Below are 23,144 nucleotides of genomic sequence, written 5' to 3'. Positions count from 1 at the left end.
CATGAAAACTAGTAAAAATTAAGGAGAACATTCATGTAATAACCTATACATTACTATTAACTATTAGTAACTGCTGTGAGGCTCTCCCTCTTCCTCTCTTCCAAAACTTCTTGTTACAAAGGACTGAAACTACACCAGATTCTCATCTGGATGTCAGATGTATAAAATAAAGTTTTGATAAACTATGCAATGTTGTTTCTGTAAGATACAAATTTAGATCAAACCTGGATTGTGTAAATAACGGTCTATACGTTTTTAATAAAAATTACTTATTAAAAATAGTTTATAAGTTTGGCAGAGAACAACATAATTCACCCAATAAGTACAATACCTTTATCCTGATTGTTACTTTGCCCAGCAGGCTCTCGGGAAATACTGAAAATGCACACAAAGTCAGTGTCACTCATCCAAGGTCACTACTCCAGTAACCATTCTCCACGTAGTCAGGAGTGACATCACCAAGCAGTGGTTGCACTCCATCCACGGGCAGGCCTGCAGTTCCCATATTTAGGGCTAGTAACCTACACACAAATGTGGTGTCTGCTTTTCCTGACCAGAGGAGATGGAAAGCAAGCTGCCTAGGGACGGGAGGACAGGAGAGCCTCTGTGGCTGATGCCCATGGATCCACAGAGAAAAAAAAGGGGAAACAAAAACCTTAAAAGTTGCAAGAAAGATAAACAAAAATGCACAATTGTCTGAGATTATTAATTAAAGCAGCCTATAGAACCATAAACCTTAAGAGTTCTTTAAGGCACTCCTATATTATAAAAGAACAATAATTGTTGCTCATAAGGATGAAAGGGAAAATATCAGATTAACAATATACATCTAATAAGATAAGAAAGGCATCACACATTTTTGGAAGATTTCTATGTAAAATAAATTATTAAAAGTAGATGCTTTAAAAGTTACACATGAGTAATCTGAAAAAGGTTCCCCTCCCAGAAAGGCTGGATCATGGAGGCAGAGGCAGTCCATTTCAGGGTGATAACGCACAAGGAGGTCACCATGCAAGCACATCCAGGTACAGAAGCCAGCATGGACCAAGGCTCACTGTGTCTACAGCGCTGGGGCCCAGGTCTGCGCCTCTGAGCCTCTTTTTGCTTACAATTTGTCCTCTGGGGACTATTTTAAGAACCAAAAGAGCAAACTTCCAGTTATAAAATAAGTAAGTCACTGGGACAAAATGTACAGCATAGGGAACATAGTCAATAATACTGTAATGATGTTGTATGGTGACAGATGGTAACTAGACTTACTGAGCTGATCGTTTCATAATGTATAAAAATATCGAATCACTGTTATACACCTGAAACTAACATAATATTGTAAGTCAATTATACTTCAAAAAAATAACCAAAAAACCCATGTGAGATCATGAATACAAAACGATTTAACAAACTGAAAACCCTTCCAGGTCTGTAAAGCGCCGTTATCCCTGGAACTACCCAGGTCACTGGAGGCCTCCACAGGCGGCTGTGGCAGCTCTGGCCGCATCTGCCCTCCGGCCGTCAACCCCCATTTTAAGGGCGTGGCCTCCCGTGAATTTGGTTTCCTCATCCATCAGGGAGGTGCTGTCACAAACGCGCGTGTGAGATCCATTTGTTCACTCTGTGGGGACTGCAGCGTGTCGCTTTGACGGTGACGAGGCTGCCCCAAGACGCCAGATCCAGACACGTGCACCTGGGCGACAAGCGCCCTCTCCCCAGGTCTCTGCACCCACTGCTCCTCCACCAGGGCACCTTCCCTCCCCTCCCTCCTCTTCAGAGCATCCACACCGGCTAATCAGCCTCTTCCTTCTCTCTGTCTCTTCCTCAGGGGGTCAAAGGCGCAGCCTAGCTCAGCCTCTGGGCACACGGGTCCAGCATGCTGGTGTAGGTCTGCCTGGACTGCTGGACCACGGGCCACGGGGCTGTGGATGCTGCCAGCTTTGCTCACCTCTGTATCGACAACATGAGGCCCTTAAAAAACACTCACTGGATTGAAGTGCATCAACATGGAATTTAAAATAAACATAGGCCACCACAGAGATATCCAGAGGGCGAGCTCTGCAAAGCAGGGAGGTGTGTGCAATCCCAAACAGTCACCCTCGTCACGACATCAGGGGTATGAGCTGGGTGACAGTAGGAAGACAATTCTGGGGTCCTCTCTGGTCTTGAAGACATCTGTCAGCCAATCCTCAAGCATAATCCCCATCTGTCATCTTTACCCTTTTGGCTTCCCCTCCACCTTTTAGGGCTTTCAGGTACTCTTGGGGGGGGGGGCGCCACGGTGCAGGTAATTTCACCCACATGCAGCACATCAGTTCAGGTCAAGAGCACCTTTCACATCTACTCACTCTTCTGCAGCGTATTTCACTTCCATTGTACCCTCTCACACGTTCTTAGGTTGACACATAAGAATTTTTATCACAGGTTTAAATAGATGTGAATGATATATGTTTCTTTTTTTTTTTTTTTACAACAAATATGTCTTACATGTATTTCTGTCAAAACCTTGGAGCTGAGGAATAGTTCATTCAGTCTATGGAGTCTGTGTCCACCACACAGCCTTACGGGAAAGCCATGCCAACAAATAACTAAGTCAGGCCTAATTTCGGTCTGAAAGGATTATTTTATAATTTAGATACACATTCTGACTTGCATCTCACTTCTGCGTTAGAATTCGAAGATGGAGGATGGACGGAGCACGGATGGAGACACACAAGGAGCTCGGTAATGATCTGTTAACGTGAGAAGCAGAGTCTCCACGTCCCCAGGAGCTCTGCTCCCTTCGCTCTCCCCAGACCCCTCCTCAGAGCAGAGCCTTCTCAGATGGTTTCCCGGTTCAGGACCCACGTCTACACCCCGGGGCAACAAGCCACGGTGAGACTCTGGATAGGAAAGCGGGAAGCCTTTCTTCTTTTGTAAGTGGGAGAAGCGCAATCGTGCAAGGGAAGCAAATTCATTTTTCAAGAGTCTATATGAACACTGAGGACATTGCAATTGATTTCTTTAAATCCTTTTCTTAAATTCTTAAAACCTTTGCCCAAGTCCCCTCTTGGAAGTGGGTACACCAGTTTGAAGACAGCTGATGAGGAATTCCCACCATTTCGAGAGAGCCCTGGGGTCCTCCTGTCATCCCCCCTGAGCGAGGGCATTTCCAGCATCCCTACAGGCTGCCTTTACCCCTGGGCATCACAGGTGTGAAGACAGGCCCAGTGGTTTCCCCTCAGGCTTCTCCTTTAATGTGGCCATTACATTATTCACTCATCACTATTACACATGCATTGTAATAATAATAACAGTTTATCACATGTAATGTATATATATTATTATACAAATGTATTTAGCATGCATTCAGTATGTAAACCCTGGAAAAATTTCCCTAACATATCTAAATAATAAGTCAGGCTGCATTATCCAAATCTTCCCTAGGATCCGTAATCAATATATTAAGAAAAAAAGAAAGACAGGCATGTATGTATGTATGTGACAACAGGGGTTTCTTGACAAATTGGCCATTCTGAGTACTAGGTCATTGGCCTCTGTGTAAATTAATCTAGTTATCCCCAAAAAAGGATATATCAATATCATCTCTCCAAGCCAGTTCAACTGTACAAAAAATTTAAAGCATTCTGCCAAAAGAAATTACACATACATCATATGGGTCCCAGAGATAAGTGCATATTTATACATGTCTCCTGATTTCTGTCTTACTCTTTGTGAAGTGATTTAGGACTACAAGATGCTAAAAAAATAAAAATCAGTGATGCAAATTCTACAAGGAAAACCCAACAATTCCCGTTTCATGAAATTGCTGCCCTTTCGACTCCCCACGGAAGTTGAATTACTGGAGCAGGGCGCCCTGTCTTAAACAAACTGGGCCACTAGAGCAAAGAGCCAGCCAGCCACACTGCTTTGGGGTGGATGTCCACATTCCCAAACTATGACTACGACCTCAGACACTCTTTCTGTTGAAAGAGTGCTTAGTGCTTTCTAAACACCCAAAGGGAGAAATTTGTGTTCATCAAAAATAATATATTCTTCTAACATGAGGGGTCAGCAAACTACAGTCCACTGCCAGTTTTTGTAAATAAGCTCATTCACTTACGTGCTGCCTGTGCTTTCCTGCTACAACGGCAGAGCTGAGGAGTGGCAACAGAAACTGTGTCCCACAAAGTCTAAAACAGGCGCTTAGCCCTTTACAGAAAACGTTTGCCCCTGTTCTAAGACCATCATTTCATACAGATGTTTTCATAGAATATGCTAGCGTTAGTATTTATTTTAAAATAGCCTCTTTATTATTAGTCTTAGGCAATCACCATATTGATTGAATTAATCAATTACTTTATGCAATCTTCTGATTCAGAAACATGCAACAGTAAAGATATTTTTTTACTAACCTAAATTCCATCTGTGCCAAACTGATAAATAAAGCTACATTCCCTGTGCTTATAATTATTAGCCCTATGGATAATAATTCCACATTATCTAGAAGAATCACTTTTAAAAGCTGAGGACTAGGAACAACAAAATGGTGGAAATTTGATTATTCAGAGAGCATTCGAAACTTCTGGTTTCTGGCCCAGCAGTGGGGGCCTGTTCCCAGCGAGGTGAGACTCCGCTGAGGCGGTCCACACCCTAAGAGGTGCACACCCTGAGCCTTACTGCTTTCAGGAGAGACACACGGCCCTCCAGCAAGCGCAGAAGAGGCTGGAAGTGCAGAGCTAGTGCTGCCAAGAACGGCCCTCCCTAGTTGGGGGGGGAGCAGGTGGGTAAATGCTGCTGGCCCCTACCCCCCCCCCCAGCCCTCCGGGAGGGAAGGCCAGCGAGTGGGGCCCTTACTGCCCACAGGGCCCTGTGAATAACTCGCCCTCTACTGGCTTCACTCCTTGCCCATGACCCACACTTCCACTCCCTTGCTCCCACCTGCTGGAATCACCTCCCAAATCAACTACTGGTCTTTTATCGCGGGCTCTGCTTCCAGGGAAAACCCAACTAAGAAACTAGAGTTCTTCGAAATCTCTCTTCAAGGGAAACGGAGTAATTAAGAGAACCACTGGAGTCAGAGGTGTGAGCGCAGAGTGATTTCACAGCAATGCAACCACACTCAACTCTGGAAAACCTACAGGAGGGGCCAGCTGGGAGCCCCTCAACCTCTCACTGGCTTCAGCCAATCACTCGACTCCACCCGAAGCTGCTACCAAACCAACCACAAATGGTTTCACAGACTCTTCCACTTGAGGACGATAGCCTTATATAAGGTAAGAAAGGAGAATAAAAGAGGCAAAATCACCCAGCAACGGAAACCACTGGGTTTTCAGGTCAAATCCTGAACCCTGCGTCAGTCTTCTCAGGGAGAGGCCACACGGGCCCCCAGGACCAGCTCTGCGGCAGGTGGAGGCCCCGCAGCCCCAGCCCTGACGCTTCCTTACAGACCTTTCCGTGAAGTCACAGACTCTTTTAAGAATCAGAGGCAATATTTTAAGGAATTCTGAAAACTGCTCTGCATTTTCTTGTCTCTTTTAATGCCAAAGAACTAAGCTGAGCCTCTCATACTTGACATAAAATCAAAATGAAAACATTACAAATCTAAAATTTGTTACAATTCAAGAAAATTCCAAAGTGTTATGGCTTAGATCTGCTATTTCTTCTTTGGGGAAAAGTACTGAAGGGAAGCTAACATGTATTGACCACCCATTTTACAGATAAGCAGAGGTTAGCTCAGAAATTAAGCAGAGCTGAGATCTGAACCCAACTTTTTTCCCAAAGTACGTGTTTCCAGTGCACCCTCCTGCTTCTTGGAAATCCTTCACTCATTCAATACACACTTAGTGAATGATGCCTACTGAAGCCTCTGCCGGTCATCTGAGGTATAAAGACAGCAAACCTCGAGCTCACAGTGTCAAGGAAAGACAGATGAACAGGTGAGCAATTTCGGCATCATGACAGAGCGATCACCCAGGTCTCCGTCCAAAGAGAAGGATGGGGAAGGAGCCTTTGCCATGGCTGCACCGCTGAATGCCCGTCTGGAATTTCTTTTAATTTTTATGAACTATTCTCTGCAGTAAAGCAGAAGCCAATTCAGTATTTTTTTAAATATACATGTCTACTACATAGTATTAAAGAATTCCAAAAGATCATAACAGATAAAAGTAATTCCTCAAATTATTTGTAAAGTTTTACATGAAAATGAGATAACTCGTTGATAGTTTTGTTTCAGATAAATGTAAACCAGATGGAGAATGTCTTTTTAAAATGGTTTCAAGTGAAGCCTCAAAATTCACCCTTAAGGAGGTAATTGTTCATGGGCACATTCCCACCTTTCTCCAAGTTAGAGTCTATTAAATTACAGAAGAAAAATGTAACACATACATAGGACTAAGACCATTCACGTAGTTAACTAAGAACATAGACCAAAACTCTACAAAAGTCTGAAGTGAATAAAGAGCCAGTTGCAAAGTAAACAGTATACACACAAACCAAATCTAATCTACCCTGTCCTCTGGATAAAGGCCCAGACGTGGGAGCTGCGTCCTGGGCCGGCACACGCCTCACGTGAGGCCTGTCCCTGCGTCCAGGGCTGCTGCACTTCCCCACTCAACTGAAGCAGCAGGGAGGCCCCATAGAAACGTCCCTCTTTAGTCAGGCCAAGTGAGAGTGAACAGTTCAGGGACACGAGAAAATGGAGGTCAAAGATGTTGCAACTGCAGAGGCTCCACAAACGGGGGAAATGACTATATTAGCCGTTCAAAAAATAGATTCCCCTAAATGCAAGAATTCTAATGACAATCACTGTTTTTCAGTTCTTTCTCTTTCCAAAAATTCTTCCCTTTTATTTTCAACACACTTTCCTTTAACTCCTTGCCAAGAAACTGGAATTGCTCTAAGGCTCCAGCCATTTCCTGGTATCAGTGTTTCCAGAAGCTGTACTTCCTGCAACGACAAAGAAACACCTTTCCCAGCCAATCGGATGCTTGAGGCAGCCTTTTTCTTCGTTTCCCTTTGCCACTCGACCATCTCCCTGCCAGATGATGCCCTCGCAGGGCTGCCGTGCTTCCCTCCCAGCAAAGCCTGTCTCACGGGGTTCGCTCAGAGCCCAGGGGCGTGAGGACGGGCGACTGTGCTCTGGCACTAACTCTGTTCAAGGCGCCGTTGCCAACACTGGATACACGTCATCTCGTCTCGTCTTCGCGCCAACGTGGGCTCGCCTAACTCCACAAGCACCGTGTTATGCTGTGTCCTCGGCACCTGCTTAACAAACAGCCACACGGACCCGTTTCTCAACACCTCAGACTCTCTGCTTCTCCTTACTGAGAAGTCGCCAGTCCCAACGCGCTAGGAAATACTGACCAGGGCCAGCAGTGTATCAACAAAGAAAGAAAAAATGAACAAGAGTATGAACTGTTTGTATCTCTCTCCACACACACCCCCTCCCCAGGGCAGATCTCTGTCTCATAATGACATCTGCAAAAAGACTGGGTCGTCCCACACCCTGGTACCTTGCCATAAGAGCAATATGGGGTACTTCTCACCAGACCATAACCCAGATACAAGAAGCCGTAATAATCTGGAATCTTGAAAATCTGGCCGGGATACATTAAAAAATGTACCAACACAAAACAAAAAGAGTTCAAAAATCACTTAGAAAAAAAAAAAATGACAAATTTCCTAACGATGGCCCATTTGACAAAAAGAACAGAACACTTACAAGACACATAGGTGCCAAAACTCTACAGCTATGGTAGGATCTTAGGAGAAATGCAATTAAACTAGAGCATTCACGTTAATAAAGAATAACCTTTAAGATAAAGGCATTCCCAGCGACCTGAAAATCCTCTGAAAGTATCTGCAGTGCTCAGCAGAGTGAAAGAACTAGGATTCCACCCCCCCACACACACACCTGATCCACATGCCTCACTCCAGGAAAAAAGAGCAATAATCATCAGGGCTCTCCCTGAAAACCTGGCTACTATGGGAAAACCGTGCCTTCAAGAAAGAGGCTTAAGTATGTGCAAGCTGGCAATGTCTGCATCCCCAAGGCTAGGGCGTGTAGCATGGATTAACTGTGTCAAGACCCCAGAAGCATGAATATGTGGGTCAGAGAACTCGGTTAGGGTAGTGGAAGGCTGACATTTAAGGTTAGAAAAGGGTTTGCACAAACTCCAGTAACTAGGAAGGAAGTAGCAGCTAAAATAAAACCAATGGGTGGACTAGGAGGAAATAATACTAAGCGATAAGACAAAGAAAAATGTCAACATTATAAGCAGAACACAGGAAAATCAGCAGGGTTGATAACTAAGGAGGTTAGAAAGAAACCCACTTAGATACCGAGAGAAATGGTGAATATTAACTTTAAACCCAAAATAAAATCAGAGAATAGATCAAATGGGAGCATCTAAAGAATGTTTCCACCACAAAGGCACAGCCAGAAGGAGGGCAGTATCCTTGCTGGACAGCAAGGTCTCTGAGGTCAGGGGCAGGCTTTCATCGGGTCCGGCCAGACGGCTCCCACAGCGGCTCAGCACATGTCTGGGGAGGAATGAATGCATGAGTTCACACTGTCCCTGCTCAAAAGGAAAAAATCCAATCACTGTAACGAGAATAAATTATAATGAACTGCTGTGGCCCCTGTTGAGGGGTATTATTAAGTTGCAAGACAACTGGAGGCTACATTTCCACTCACTTAAGAAGCGCTAAAATGTAAAGCCCACGTTTTCACAGGGAAGACGTTCAGTTTCTTGCCAAAATGTAGTGATTTCTACCAGATGAAGCTGGCTGGGCAGCTCTCCAACAGTGTAAACAATAGTTCATATCTTAAATGTGAATCCATGGACTCTATCAGAGTCAGAAATTACATTAAAATAGAAGTGATTTTTTTTTTCCATTTTCAAATCTGTGCATGACGTAGAAAAGGAGTTGGTAAGTATGAGAGGTATTGATGCATGTGACTTTTTTCTTTAATATTCATGGTTTGACATTTTGAGATCTTGTGTAGGAGAAGTAAGTGGGAGGCTAGAGAAAGGCAGAAATCAAGTGAACAAACTTCAGGGGCTGAAAAATCAACTATGATCTCAATAGGAGGACAATAAAAAAAAAAAAAGGATAACGTGAACCACAAAGTAGAACGACTACAATTAGTTAAACGGCATTTCAGTAAAATCTTACTTATTTTTAAATTTAATTTTTGAATGGGTAATAAATTGTTATTCAACAATCAAAAAATATAAAAGGTATACACTGAAGTCTCCCTACAACTCGTTCCCAGGCCCCCCATCTCCACCAGTCCTGCAGAGAAAGTGCTGTGGGCGCTTCCCTGAGTTTCTGCCCCGTTTCTTTATGCAACACAGACACACACAGGTATACACTTTTATTGTCCTTTCTAACACAAAAGTGTGTGTGTACATGTGTGCATTGCTTTACACTTTGCTTTCTTCACATAGCGATGTATCTGGAAGAGCTTTAGTACCTTTGTTTCACTGCTACAGATTTTATTTAGCCAGGCCCCTACAGGTAGGCCTTCAGGTGGTTTCTTCCAATGTTCTCTTCAACCAGTGCTGCAATATATTAATACCTTGTTAAGTCATCTTGCCCAAGTGTGAGTCTATCTGAATGATAAATTCCCAGAAGTAGAATTATTGATTCAATGGGTACATGCATCTTTAATACTGATCGATACTGCCAAATTGCCCTCTTCCGGGGCTGTACCAGTGGATGCTCCCACCAGGAATGCATGCCAGTACCTGCTTCCTCATAAAATTGCCAATAGTGTGTTATAAAATTTATTAATTTCTGCAAACCCGACAGGAGAAAACGGTACCTCAGTGTGACTTTAAATGGCATTTATCTTATCACGAATGAGGTTGAGCATCTTTTTGTTCATATCCTTCGATTTATTTTTAATTGGGTTGTTCTTTTTCTTAAGCATTTCTAGGAGCTCTTCGTATGTTAGGAAGGTTGGCCCTATGCTGTGATGTGGGCTATTAGTGTTTTTTTTCTAGGGCTGACGGTTAAGAACAGTTTGGTGCTGCTGGAGCCCTAACTGTCCTGTAGGAAGCAGGATAGAGACTGCACAGGAAGGCAGAGGGCGTCACCGCACGGGAGATGCGCAGGAATATATTGTGATTTTTGCTTATGGTATTTAGGGCCATCAAAAGGTGTTTTTGCTAATGTAGACTCACTTCTCCATCTTTTCTTTGATTACTTCCAGATTTTGAGTCACATTTAAAGGCTCTTCCTACTCCAAGGCTAGAAAGGAATTTCCTCATTGTTCTTCTTTCTATGGTACATTTTTTATTATTTTTTTAACATCTTTATTGGAGTATAATTGCTTTACAATGGTGTGTTAGTTTCTGCTTTATAACAAAGTGAATCAGTTATACATATACGTATGTTCCCATATCTCTTCCCTCTTGCATCTCCCTCCCTCCCACCCTCCCTATCCCATCCCTCTAGGTGGTCACAAAGCACCGAGCTGATCTCCCTGTGATATGCGGCTGCTTCCCACTAGCTATCTATTTTACGTTTGGTAGTGTATGTATGTCCATGCCACTCTCTCACTTTGTCCCAGCTTACCCTTCCCCTCCCCGTATCCTCAAGTCCTTTCTCTAGTAGGTCTGCATCTTTATTCCCGTCTTGCCCCTAGGTTCTTCTGACCTTTTTTTTTTTTTTCCCTTAGATTCCATATATATGTGTTAGCATACAATATTTGTTTTTCTCTTTCTGACTTACTTCACTCTGTATGACAGACTCTAGATCCGTCCACCTCACTACAAATAACTCAATTTAGTTTCTTTTTATGGCTGGGTAATATTCCATTGTATATATGTGCCACATCTTCTTTATCCATTCATCTGTTGATGGACACTTAGGTTGCTTCCATGTCCTGGCTATTGTAAATAGAGCTGCAATGAACATTTTGGTACATGACTCTTTTTGAATTATGGTTTTCTCAGGGTATATGCCCAGTAGTGGGATTGCTGGGTCATATGGTAGTTCTATTTTTAGTTTTTTAAGGAACCTCCATACTGTTCCCCATAGTGGCTGTTATCAATTTACATTCCCACCAACAGTGCAAGAGGGTTCCCTTTTCTCCACACCCTCTCCAGCATTTGTTTGTAGATTTTTTGATGATGGCTATTCTGACCGGTGTGAGATGATATCTCATTGTAGTTTTGATTTGCATTTCTCTAATGATTAATGATGTTGAGCATTCTTTCATGTGTTTGTTGGCAATCTGTATATCTTCTTTGGAGAAATGTCTATTTAGGTCTTCTGCCCATTTTTGGATTGGGTTGTTTGTTTTTTTGATATTGAGCTGCATGAGCTGCTTGTAAATTTTGGAGATTAATCCTTTGTCAGTTGCTTCATCTGCAAATATTTTCTCCCATTCTGAGGGTTGTCTTTTCCTCTTGTTTATGGTCTCCTTTGTTGTGCAAAAGCTTTTAAGTTTCATTAGGTCCCATTTGTTTACTTTTGTTTATATTTCCATTTCTCTAGGAGGTGGGTCAAAAAGGATCTTGCTGTGATTTATGTCGTAGAGTGTTCTTCCTATGTTTTCCTCTAAGAGTTTGATAGTGTCTGGCCTTACGTTTAGGTCTTTAATCCATTTTGAGTTTATTTTTGTGTATGGTGTTAGGGAGTGTTCTAATTTCATACTTTTACATGTACCTGTCCAGTATTCCCAGCACCACTTATTGAAGAGGCTGTCTTTTCTCCACTGTATATTTTTGCCTCCTTTATCAAAGATAAGGTGACCATATGTGCGTGGGTTTATCTCTGGGCTTTCTATCCTGTTCCATTGATCTATATTTCTGTTTTTGTGCCAGCATCTATGGTATATTTTTAAATATATATTTAAACATATGATCCATATGGAATTTATCCTGGAGGTATAGTAAAAGGTATGCTCTAATTTTATTTTTTTTCCAGATGACTACCTAGTTGTCCCCAAATCATTTATTCAGTAGTCTATCTCTACTCCTCCTATATGAGATGACACTTTTAAAATATATTAAATTCCTTTATGAGTCTGGCTCTGTTCTAAGGCCTTTCTATTCTGTTGTACTGGTCTGTCTATTCACACGCCAGTACCACATTGTTTTAATCACTGCAGTTTTATAAAAAAAAAATTAGATGACATATTTAATCATGAGACACAAAGAGTATTATCCTAAAAAGGCGTGATGACTGAGGACACAAGAATGTTTTTCAAAGTAAACTTCTGGTCCTGGGAGAAAAAGAAAATGCGAAAATGTATGTAATCCTAATAGCAAAGATAAATATATAATTACCAAATCTAGAAAACCATAGTAATCAAGCCCTTCTGGATATCATTTAAGATGTTTATTTTGGAAGCTGCTAAAACTCCAATACAGAAGCACACAATTACGTCACGCACAGAGAAGTACAACTTGAATACCATACACCCATGATGCTTTGCTCCAGCAGTGACCTGCTCTTCATGCAAAATTGCTTCTTACAGAGTAGTTACCAACTTACAAGTCCAAATATGCTTATTCTTTTAAATAATTCATCACATCCAAACACATGGCATTGTTTCAGCACTTCATAAGCAACACTTTCTCTTTCCTAGTGTAGAAAATGTTTTTGTCAAAGTAAAAAGCTCTTTATCACCGCCTCAGGAACTAAAGCTGAGGCGTCCAAAATGCTCTACACACTTATGCCCCACTCCTCCTATCGTCTCCTGGTGCCGCCCCTGGAGCTCCCCATCCAGCAGCTCAGGCGGACAAACATGCTGTGCTCTCAGTAACTCAGAAGCCCTGGTCATTGGTGCCAAACAGTGTATTTGGATCACATGAAAAAGAAAAAAGAATCAAGTGGAATTTCAAGTTATGCTAGCAAAATTTATCAACCACATTACTTATTTTATTATTCCCTTCCTTTGCAAAAACTAACATTTTTAAAGGACCACTTTGATCATTTTCTCCCGTTTAAACACCTTCACTCACTCATCCACTAGACTTGCTGTGCTTTGCACTGTGCTAGGCACTGAGGTTAAGAAAAAGAATAAAACATGCTGCCTGCCCTCAAGGAGCACACGCAAGCGTGGACGCCTACAAGCGCCAGGCATTAGGGAGACACAGACAGGGCCGGTGAGCAAGCTGGGGAGCAGGGCGGGATTCTAGGGGTCCCCGCAGCTGGCATCGGGGAGGAAGCCCTGTCGCAGGAGACGGCATGACCTGGGCCAGAAGCTCAGGATGTCAAGCAAATGGCCCTGTGGACAGTGGGCAATGGATGCCATTAAAGAGTGTTCTTCACGCCTATGCACTCCTCCATCAGTTGTCCGAGACGGCCTTTTATCTTGTCCGCATCCCTCCTTGAAGGCAAGGATGGGTCTGGACATATCCATTACTGGTGATTACGACAGCAACTGGTACACGGCAGACCCTCGATAAACATCTGCGTGCTACGTCATCTGATAACACTGCGCACCTCGGCACCTCCCACCCCTTCCCCAGTGAAACATTCGAATGACCTCCAGGGGATGACCTGACAGTCTTTCCTTGCTCCATCCTACCAGCTTCACCTTCCCTTCTCTTCTGCGTGAGGCCCTCACCACCATCCAATCATCCCACTTCCTGTTTCCTGGATTCCGACTGTACATTCCTACCCTCCTGCCTCTGTCCAGGGCCTTGCTCAGCTCCACATACCAAACACTCTTTCTCCCTCAAGACGCCTCTCAAATTTCATCCCACTGGGCCCTTTTCACCAAGACGTGTACGGAGAGCTTACAAGTGCTCCGCGTCCTCTTTAAACGCAGAAGTGTGCGTGCACAGGCTCTGTACCGCTCACTCTCACGCAAGCCTCTCTACACACCACGGATGGACAAGTCTTCCTCAACTGTCCCTTCAATCATATAAGTTCCCTTCTAAAAAGTTCTCCGTCATTCCCATCCCTCAGCTAACCATCCAGTCACGAGTCCGTCCTCTCCAGCCTGGGCAGGGCCTGCGACCGTGCTCTTGACTCCTGCGTGGCCCCGGGCAGCTCGTCTTCCTCGGGGCTGGCCCTCCTACTCCACTCACCCCCACGTGCCCGCAAGGTTGTCCAGTCAGGGAAATGGGAAGAGAGGATCTTGTGAAGGTGCTGTTAATTCTTCCCGTTCCCTCTCTCCACCCAAACCCTTCTCAGCACCCACACCCGCTCTTCCCACCGTTCTCTCCGAGGACAAGGTCCCCTTGCTGTCCCAAGCCTTCTCGTGCCCACTACATTCCATGGCTCCCAGCTTCTCTAAGGTTCTGCTCTCTTCTCTTTTTTCCTACTCTTCAAACTCCTTTTCCTCAACAAATAAACACTCTCCAGCCAATCCTACGTGGGGAAAAGCCAGCTCTTCTCTCCCTGTAGATACGGGGCGACGTCTCCCCTTTCCTTCTCTGAGGACTAAAGCACCACACAGGTGTGTCCCCACCGACTCCTCAGCCCCTGAAGGTGGCTCTCCGCCTCTGCCACTCCACTCGGAAGCCCTGGACAGAGGTCGCTGGTGGCGCCCTGGCTGCCTCTGCCTCGAGGTTCTTCTTCCAAATTCCACAGCGCGTTCGTTCTGGCCCGTTTCACCTCCTCGCTCTCGCACCACCCCTTCTCAGGGCTTCCATGGCGCCTTCCCTTCTGTCAGCTCTGACTCCTGCCCTTTCCTCACTCCCACTGTTTATTTCAGGTTCCCATTCAGCGCCATGGCTTCAACGCCCACCTGGAGAGTCACACACCTCATCAGTTCCCTCTGCAGGGTTCCAGAGCCCTCCTGTCACTCATCAGACCGGGGGAGCACCTACACCGCACCACACGCCCGCTTCTTAGCCGCCTCCATCAAAGCCCTCCCGGTCCCGTAAAGCATCTGCAGACTCTCGGTGGGGGGCACACAGCCCCAGGGTTTTAGACACCATGACTATAGTCTTTATTCTCCGGTCTTGATCCATCAACCCTCTGATTTCCAGACTTACTTACCCAACTGCCTTCTTACCATCTCCACTAAACTGTGCAGCAGGCATCTCAGACTTAACACAGCTGAACAGGACGCCTGGTCCCTAGCCGCCCCCTTGCCAGCTCCCCAGCTCGGAACAGTTCCACCTTGCGGCCCGTGCTCCAGCTGAAGCCCTGGGCCCTATTCTTGGTCCTTGCTCCCCCTTATTCCACGTAGCCGACCCGCCCGCTCATCTGACGTGTTCTAACACCTCCCGAAGGTACGGGGTTCGACGGATTCCACTTAGTCCAAGCCACCCGTGTCTCTTGTCCTGGCTACCGTGGTGGCCCTAGTCCAAGCCACCCGTGTCTCTTGTCCTGGCTACCGTGGTGGCCTTTGGGTCCTCTGTCTCCCCCGCAGACCCTAGATTCACTCACCAAACTGCAGCCAGAATGAACTTCTGAGATCACAAATCACACATCAGCCACCTGCTTAGAACCTTCCAGGACCTGCCCCTTGCACGGGGAGTAAGATGCAAATTTTCCAAAGCCCTAACCTGGCCCGTGTGCCTCGTGGTCTTCGTTCCACCGGTACGGTGTTCCCCTGGGCTCAGAGCCCCAGCATCGAGGCCCTCGCTTGGTTCCCTGGGTCTCCCTCGGCCTGGGGCGCTCCTTCTCTAACATCTGCAGTTTAACCTCCTCTACCCAGAGAGACCCTCACAGACCGCTCAAACCTGCCAACTCTTACGGCACTTGATCTTCCTGACGGTTGACACTTTTGGTCTGTATGCCTGATTGCTCAGCGTCTACACCATGGCACGTAGGCACCGACGACACTCGGCCCAGAGGAGGGGCTCAGTGCCGGCCCCTCTTTTCTCAGGACACCACACGCAGCCCAAGCCTTCCGTCAGGACCCGAGCGGCCCTCTGCCCTCACCTCACCCGGCCGCCCACTCTGTTAGCGATGGCCGCCTTCTTCCCTCTGTCTTGAGCGGCCTTTCACGTGCTGGCTGCCTGGCTCAGGCCCACCTCTTCTCACCGGGCGTGCCCGCCACAGACCCGAGCCCTCTGTCTGCATCGCCCACGAGCCCAGCTCCACCACAGAAGGTGGGCTTCCTGCCTTCCTACCTTACCTCTTCTGTAGAGTCCCTCAAAGGGTAACTGTGAGGCCCTCGGCGCTGGTCCAGAAGAATCCTGTCAGCCTCGCCAGCCTCCCTCCCCAGGCCTCGCCCCACCTACCTCCTGACAGCAGCCTCCGATGGGCCTCCCCTGGCCAGAAAGGCTTTCCCCAGAACCCGGCCCCGCCCAGCCCTGGCTGGAAGCACCCTCCATCGCAAGCCCCAGCCCAGCTCCTCTGGAACCTTTCTGGGGCCCTCGGAGGAGACGGGGCTCAGTTCTGGGTCCCGGAGCGTCCGCACGGCCTCCGCCAGGAACCTGCTTGTCAGCTGGCTCGTCTCTGTGCTCAGCCGTGCGCTCTGACCACAGTGGCTCTTTCTCACCCAAGGTGGAATCCTGGCTCCTCAGGACGAGGACCAAGGCCAAGGACGCTTTCGATGAGTGGCCTTCAACTTCTGAGTTCCTTGAAGGCGGACACCACGCTGTTGTTCATTTCCGTTCATCTTTGAATTTTCAACACAAATATCTGACCTCCTTCCATATATGTGTCCGCCACCTTTACAGGCTCGGGGATGTAACCAAGTAAGACAAGCCCCTGCCCTCAGGCTGGCACCAAGCTTGCCTTCTGCACAGGGAAGACAAGCAGTAAACAAGTAGGCCAGTAAATGAGCACGAGAATTCCAGAAAGTGGTAAATGCTACAAATAAAATCAGAGTGCTAGGCGTCCTCTGCTTCCTTTGTAAGATTTGAGCGATTCTATCGCTGTGGAGTTTTCCCTTAGACCGACTTAGATCAGCTGAAGGAGACTGATTTACATTTTAAAAGGAAATTAAAATGTTTTGAATTAAAACTAAGAGTTCTCCTTTTAAGACAGAAATATTCCTTTCTCCTGAAAATTATAATTTCTTTCCTTCTCGGACCTCATGAGCTGTTTTTAAACAAACAAAAACTAACAATGTATTAACTGGTAAAATGTTCACCACACCAAGTTTAACCTGCTTTATCGTAAACGAAATCTCGTAATCATCTAGCACACTGCATTTTGTGTGTGTGTGTGTGTGTGTGTGTGTGATGAGGACTTTTAAGATCTACTCTCTTAGCCACTTTCAAATATGCAGTACAGTCTTAATAACTACAGTCACCATGCTATGTTACCATCACTTATTTATCTATCGCACCGCATTCATTGTTCTTAATGGGGTAGAAAAAGTTTTAGATGCAGAAATTACCTAAAGTTAATATATCAGGTTGACACTGTAGAAGACACCATCTTCTACTGTTTCCACCATTGGTCATTTAAATTTTTAGGGATTATCTTTGTTCATGGAAGCTTTTTGAAATTAAGAGGGGAATTTCATGAAATTAAAATTAATGAATCTAAATAGTTCCACCCAGTTTAAACAGTTTGCCCTTTGGATTTAAGCCCTGATTACTCCAGCCAAAACAGACGTAGGCACCTCCACTACGCCTGGTCGTTTCATGACCTGCACCCTGGCCTGGCGGGAAGAGTTCACAGCCTTCCTTTGCTGGTTATCTTGGTAGGTATCCTATCTATATTTCAGGTCCTTTGAGGGACTAGTTCTTATCATTTGCATCTCCCTAAAATGATTTGCACTGAATAGGTCCTCAATAATTACCTGTTAGTTGGCTATTAATTGAGTTATACCCAGTGTGGTTGCTGTGTTGTTGGCCTTGCACCCCTCTGCAGTCCCAGTCTCAACAGGTCCATAAAAACAGGTTCAACGTGAAGTCCAGTGTAGCTTCTATGTGGTAGACACATTTGCTCTTAAAAGGGATCATATTTATCTCAATTTGCTCAAGTGTTGGCCACACAGTATCTTAAGTCTCAAGAAACAGAGCAAGAGTGGTCAGTGATGGATGCAGAGTATATTTAAAGTCTAGGATTCCTAGACACATACACATTTCCTGTTTGGAATATTTGAGGAATATACAAATTGTGTGAAGAAGCATTGAATATTTGCCACCTGCACTGACAAATCTTTCCCAGCTCATTTTTCTTGCTGTCTCTGATCTCCCATTGACCAACAGTTTTCTTTTCTACAGCACTCTGCATCATTCGGAGCAGCCAACTGGTGAAACATACAGTAGCAGAGCGGTGGGAGCATTCGTGAGAGGGAGAGAAAGACAATGACCTTCCTTTAACTTCTGGATGTCTTTAAGGCAGGGTTCCCGACTGGACTGGTAAAGTCCTTGCCCCCCCAGGTATATTTCCTGCACTTCCCGCCACGGCACCAAGTGTACTCAAGGTAAGCTCTTTCCTCCGGAAGACTGAATGCAGCTCCTACTGGCCTATCGAAGCACGACTTCTTGGCTTTCCTTTCCTGTGTGTATGTGCGTGTGTGTACACACACACACACACACACACACACACACACACCGCTGCCAAGTGGACTTCTCAGTTCGCTCTGGGAGGATTTGGGCTCTCCCTGCACGGGGATTGCTTTCTATTCCAACCAGCATCAACTCTCCGAGCAGCAAAGTGCTCGAGCCCAGTGCCTGAGGACAAGCTCAGAGGTCAGCAATGAAAGGTGAAGTCAGCAACACCCTGATAGGGATGTAGAGTGACCACTGACCCTTCTAGCACTGGGCGTCAACGCTGCACCTGCTTTTAGGAGCTCTCTTCTCCTGGTGGGTGACGTCCTCTTGGACCGCAGCCCGGCTAGGGCAGCGCCTGGCAAGTGGCAGTAGCTCTTAGTAAGTGTTTGCTCCGTGCGTTACTGAGCGAACCAGTGAATCCGTGTGAGCCAAAATGCAGAGCCAAAGTGGACAGGAATGGAACTAGGATATTATACTTTTAAAACACAATTTGCTTTTTGATGATGATAAAAAGCAGGCATTCCTACAAACAACAGTTGGACACAGCGGCCTTTACATGACAACTTGCTTGTTAGACCTAGAGGAGATCAAACTGAACGGAAAAAAAAAGAATAAACATGCACCAATCACGACACATCTGTATACACTTGGGGCGTTCTTCCATTCTTATAGAATTCCAAAGTTTTCTCAAAAAGACTCATTTTTATTGACAAATATCAAAAAAGTCTGCCAAGCTTCAGGTACTTCAGCCATTCACACAAATGTGGCTTGTCACACAGCAACAGACAGAAACAGTCCCCCAACGTGAAGGATACAGTGTCAGAGCAGAAACTGGCAATGGTCCTTAAAGTCGCCATCTAGCCTTTTTCCACTTTTGCAGTGACGTGGGTCTAATAATAGATTTTGCTTAAAAGAACCTTAGTATTTACTACCTTAGTAACGTCCCAAAGAAGATTTTTATCACCTCTGGTTCCTATTCAAACCCCAAGCTACCTCTCACTGACTTGGTTAGAGAAAAAGACAAACAAAAAAACCCAACAACTCCTGAGTCTATTATCACTGGGCTTCTCCCTGTGGGAACTTCCCACGGGGGTGAGAGGGGTGGGAAGTGGGGTCAGATGGCCCTCTTCTCTGGGTCCTCTGTCTTTCCAAAAGGAAAGCCTGCTAGGGATTCCCCTAGGACATCTCCATCCCACCTGAGCTGTTCATCTTTATTCTTCTCCCCAATATCCCTCACAACCTGCCCCACCCTAGACAAACAGCAGTAACAACATACAAACAGAAACTTCATTTTAGGAAAACCCCTGCACAGCTGGTCTCCCTAGCACAGCCTTCTTACCAAAAGGTTCATATGCAAGATGTGGCAGCCTCTGACCCGCACCCTCACTCCTCCTACCCCACCAGCTGCCAACTGTAAAGAGTAGATGTTTATTTTTTACAGAAGGAAATCACTAGTGCAGGAGGAGGGGGTTAGACAGGAGCCCCAATTCTAGGCCCCAGACTAACCCAACACAAGTCAGAGCTGGTTGGGAGCTCCGTCCTCTCCCGCAACCTTCATTCAGTTCACGGCCACCAGGCTCTGTTTCAGCAAGTAAAAATGTCCATTCCTAACACATCCAAGGGCAGCTGGCGAGGCCACTCCTGCCCAGACCATGTCCTTCCTGAACCGCAACATTCTGAATTAATCAACACCCACAGGTGGGGCCCGAGGGAAGCAGACCCCTGGGAGCTGCTATGCGGGTCAGACTACGGGAGGCTACAGGATGGAGGGGTCAGCTGTGAGTCCAGGGCCCACGCCCCGATGTCCTATCAGGTCCACCGGCAAATATGAGCAGAGACAGCCGCCAGCGGCTCCAGACAGCCAGCAAGCAAGCGAGAGGCCGCTGGACCACGCGGCCCCCTCGGACTGAACCTCGCCAGGGAGGCGGGATCTCGGGGCGGGGCGGGGCTGGGCGGGGAGGGGGTGGCGGGTTGCCGGGCCGCACCGTACACGCTCGCACGCCCAGGGGCTGCACCCCGAAGGCGCCCTGCGGGCGGTGAGCCCAGACAAGTTCCGGCCGCGAGGAGGGGTTAGACCCCGGGTACCCGGGAGGCGCGGGCCGGCCGGGACTGCGGAGTGAGCGGCAGATGGGAGACGGAAGCCAACAGCAACCCTGGAAGAGTCTGCCTGGAGAAGGCGCCGCGGAAACGCGGTTCCCCGGCGAGAAGCAGACAAAGGCTCGGGTGCGCACGCGGTGGACGGTGGCGCCGGAGCCCCGCGCCTAGGGCCTCGAGGGGCCGCGCCCGCCCCGGCTGGCGCCGGAGTCGCCCGGTGTTCCGCGGGCGCGACTTCCCTCCCCGCCCCGCCCCGCCCCAGGTCTCCGGTCCTCACCTCGCTCGCCCTCCATCCAAGACAACGGCGACCCCCTCCTCTGTGCACCCGGCGCCTCTTCCCTTAACATCTCCCGCCTCCTGCCTTCTAGCAAATACCTGCCTTGACGATTCTGCTCAGTCCCGTCCCCCTCCCCCGTGACACGCCTTCTGCCACCCCTGCTCCCGCGCGCTCTCAGTCCCGATCCCGGGGCTGGGGAGGTGGAGTGGCCGTGATCCCGGGGCGGGGGTGGTGGGGGGGGCGGGAGTCCGAACCGGCGGCACCTTTCTCCTCCACCCTAACGCCCCATTGTCCTTCCCCTGACCGACCCGACCACCAGCTAACCCCCAGGATGTAGAGAAAGTGGACTCTCGGCGGAGGCGCACCCACTTCCACGCGGCTAGTCCACGCTCTGGAACAGGGTCACTGCGGGGTCCGGGGGTAGAGCGGCCAGGCGCCGAAACGCAGCCCGGGGAACCGCGAGTGCCTTCACGCTTGGGAGCTCGGGGTCCCGGGGCCCTCCTGGCCTGCCCTCCCCTAGCCTGGGGACGCAGCGGGCGGGACCCCACGCGGAAAAAAGCGCCTCGACTCCAGCCTAGTGGCCGCAGGCTAAAGAGAGGAGCTTGGCGTCAGTGGTCACAGAGTTGAGAGTATAAAGACGTGCAGGGCAAGTGTGGCCAGAAACAGCACCGGGACCCCGAGGCGGGCAGCAGGTCCTGTTCTAAACGCTCTCCTCCCGCCGCTCTCCCGCTCACCCTTCCCCCGCACGCACGCGGAGCCTGGGAAACGCCGGTGTCCCGCCGCTGGCCGAGACCCCCGCCCCTCCAGAGAAGCCCGCTGGCCGCCAAACTCCCCGGGCACACGCACCCTGCCGGCCGCCCACCGCGGGGAAGGTGGAGCCAGGCACTTACTGGGGCTCAGGAAACACTCCGTCAGCCTTCGGAAGCAGCTCGCATTATTAGAAGGTCCATCTTCCATGTCGGAACCGAAAAGCAGCGGGGACGCGGCGGCGAGGGCGGCGCCGGCGCCTCGCGGCCACCGCGGAGTTCGGCCGCCGCCGCCGAGGCTGGGGCCGGGGCCGGGGCCGGGGCAGCCCCCGCCGGCGCCCGGGAAGCCGTGGGAGCCCGCGCGGAGGACCGCCGGGCCGAGCGGGAGCCGGGGCGGCGGCGGCGGCGGCCGGGGCCCGGCGCGAGCTGGCAGCAGCAAGCCCTGGAGCGCAGGGGAGAGGAAGAGCCGCCGCCGCCCGCCGCCGCGGTGACTACTGCTGGGGGGGACGCTCAAGGGAGCTGCCTCTTGTCCTCCTCCTCCTCCTCCGCCAGCATCGCCGCCGCCGCCGCCGCCGCCGCCGCCGCCGCCGCCGCGCCCTCCCTTCCTGGGAGACGCACGGGGAAGTGAAAGGCAGATGAGGAGGGGAGAAGAGAAGGAGGGGGCGGAGGGGGCGGCGGCCAGAAGTAAAAGGAAGATGGAGTGGAGGAGCGGACAAGGGAGGAGAAGGCGAGCGCGGAGGGAGCGCGGGCTGCGACCCAGCCGCCGCGCGCAGGCAGGGCGCCGGGGCCCCCCGCGGGGCTGGCGCGGCCTGCGGACGAGGGGGGAGGGCGCGGGGGCACGGCGCGCTCGGCCCGGCTGCGACCAGGCTCCTCGGGGGCCGGGCCCCGGACCGCCGCGCTCCCCCCGCCGGCTGCGCTGCCCCCGGGCTCCGGGCGGAGTTTGCCGGGGCCGGGCTCGTCCCAGGCCGCGGGCAGGGGGGCCTGGGGGCGGGGAACGAGCGGCTCCACGGGGCTGGCCATGGCCCTCCTCCTCGGGCCGCCGGTGGGGGCCGGCCGCGGGCAGGAGGGGCGCGCGGCGGGCCGGGACTCGGCGGGCTCCGCCCCCTCAGAACCGGCCCTCCGGGGCCACTCGGCCCGACCGTCAATCTAGCCCTTCTCTCCCTCTCGGCCCGGTCTTCACGTCGTGTTCCGCGCTGGGTGTGGGAGGACCTGGGGCGGGCTCCCGGCCGGGGCGAGGGGCTGCGGAGCAAGCGTGGCGTGGTGTGCGCGCGCTCCGCTGGCGGAGCCTCCGCGACTGCTCGAAAGCAGCGGAGAGAAGCGCCGCAGTGCCGCTGCCCGTGGAGGCGGCAGCGGCTGCAGAAGACGCCCACTGGCGGAGCCGGCGCTCCCCACGCCGCCCCCGTAGCGCGCCCCGCAGCTTCTCGGCCTCACCGCGCCAGGCCCCGCACCCCGGCGGCCCTGTGCTAACAGGGCGCCCCAGGCCCGGGAGGGAGGACCGAGAAACGCTGCGTCTCTGCGAAGCGTTCTCACAGCCTAGTGTTCCGCATTCGGTACCCGCCGCCCTGCAGCCGCTCCAGCTGTGCACTGCTGGGCGAGCCACGTCGGCCTGTTCCGTGCCCGAGCCCGGGAGCCCTACTGATGGCGGGCCAGCAGCTCCAGCTGAGCTGTGCTCAGAGC

At 49.4% G+C, this 23,144-nt stretch overlaps 1 protein-coding gene across 1 annotated transcript in view; it reads right to left on the bottom strand.

Annotated features, from left to right (window-relative positions):
- Window positions 1-22,487, bottom strand: part of PDE10A (phosphodiesterase 10A) — a 292,932-nt gene extending 270,445 nt beyond the window's left edge. Inside the window, 2 exon segments of the mRNA XM_061207662.1 lie at window positions 21,612-22,038; window positions 22,041-22,487. Coding sequence (XP_061063645.1) covers window positions 21,612-22,038; window positions 22,041-22,487 — 874 coding nt within the window.
- Between the last annotated feature and the right edge of the window lie 657 nt (window positions 22,488-23,144).

Source organism: Eubalaena glacialis, chromosome 12, assembly GCF_028564815.1.
Source record: "Eubalaena glacialis isolate mEubGla1 chromosome 12, mEubGla1.1.hap2.+ XY, whole genome shotgun sequence".
NCBI lineage: Eukaryota > Metazoa > Chordata > Mammalia > Artiodactyla > Balaenidae > Eubalaena > Eubalaena glacialis.
The sequence above is the reverse complement of the archived record's forward strand: the minus strand, read 5'-3'. Positions and strand labels throughout refer to the sequence as shown.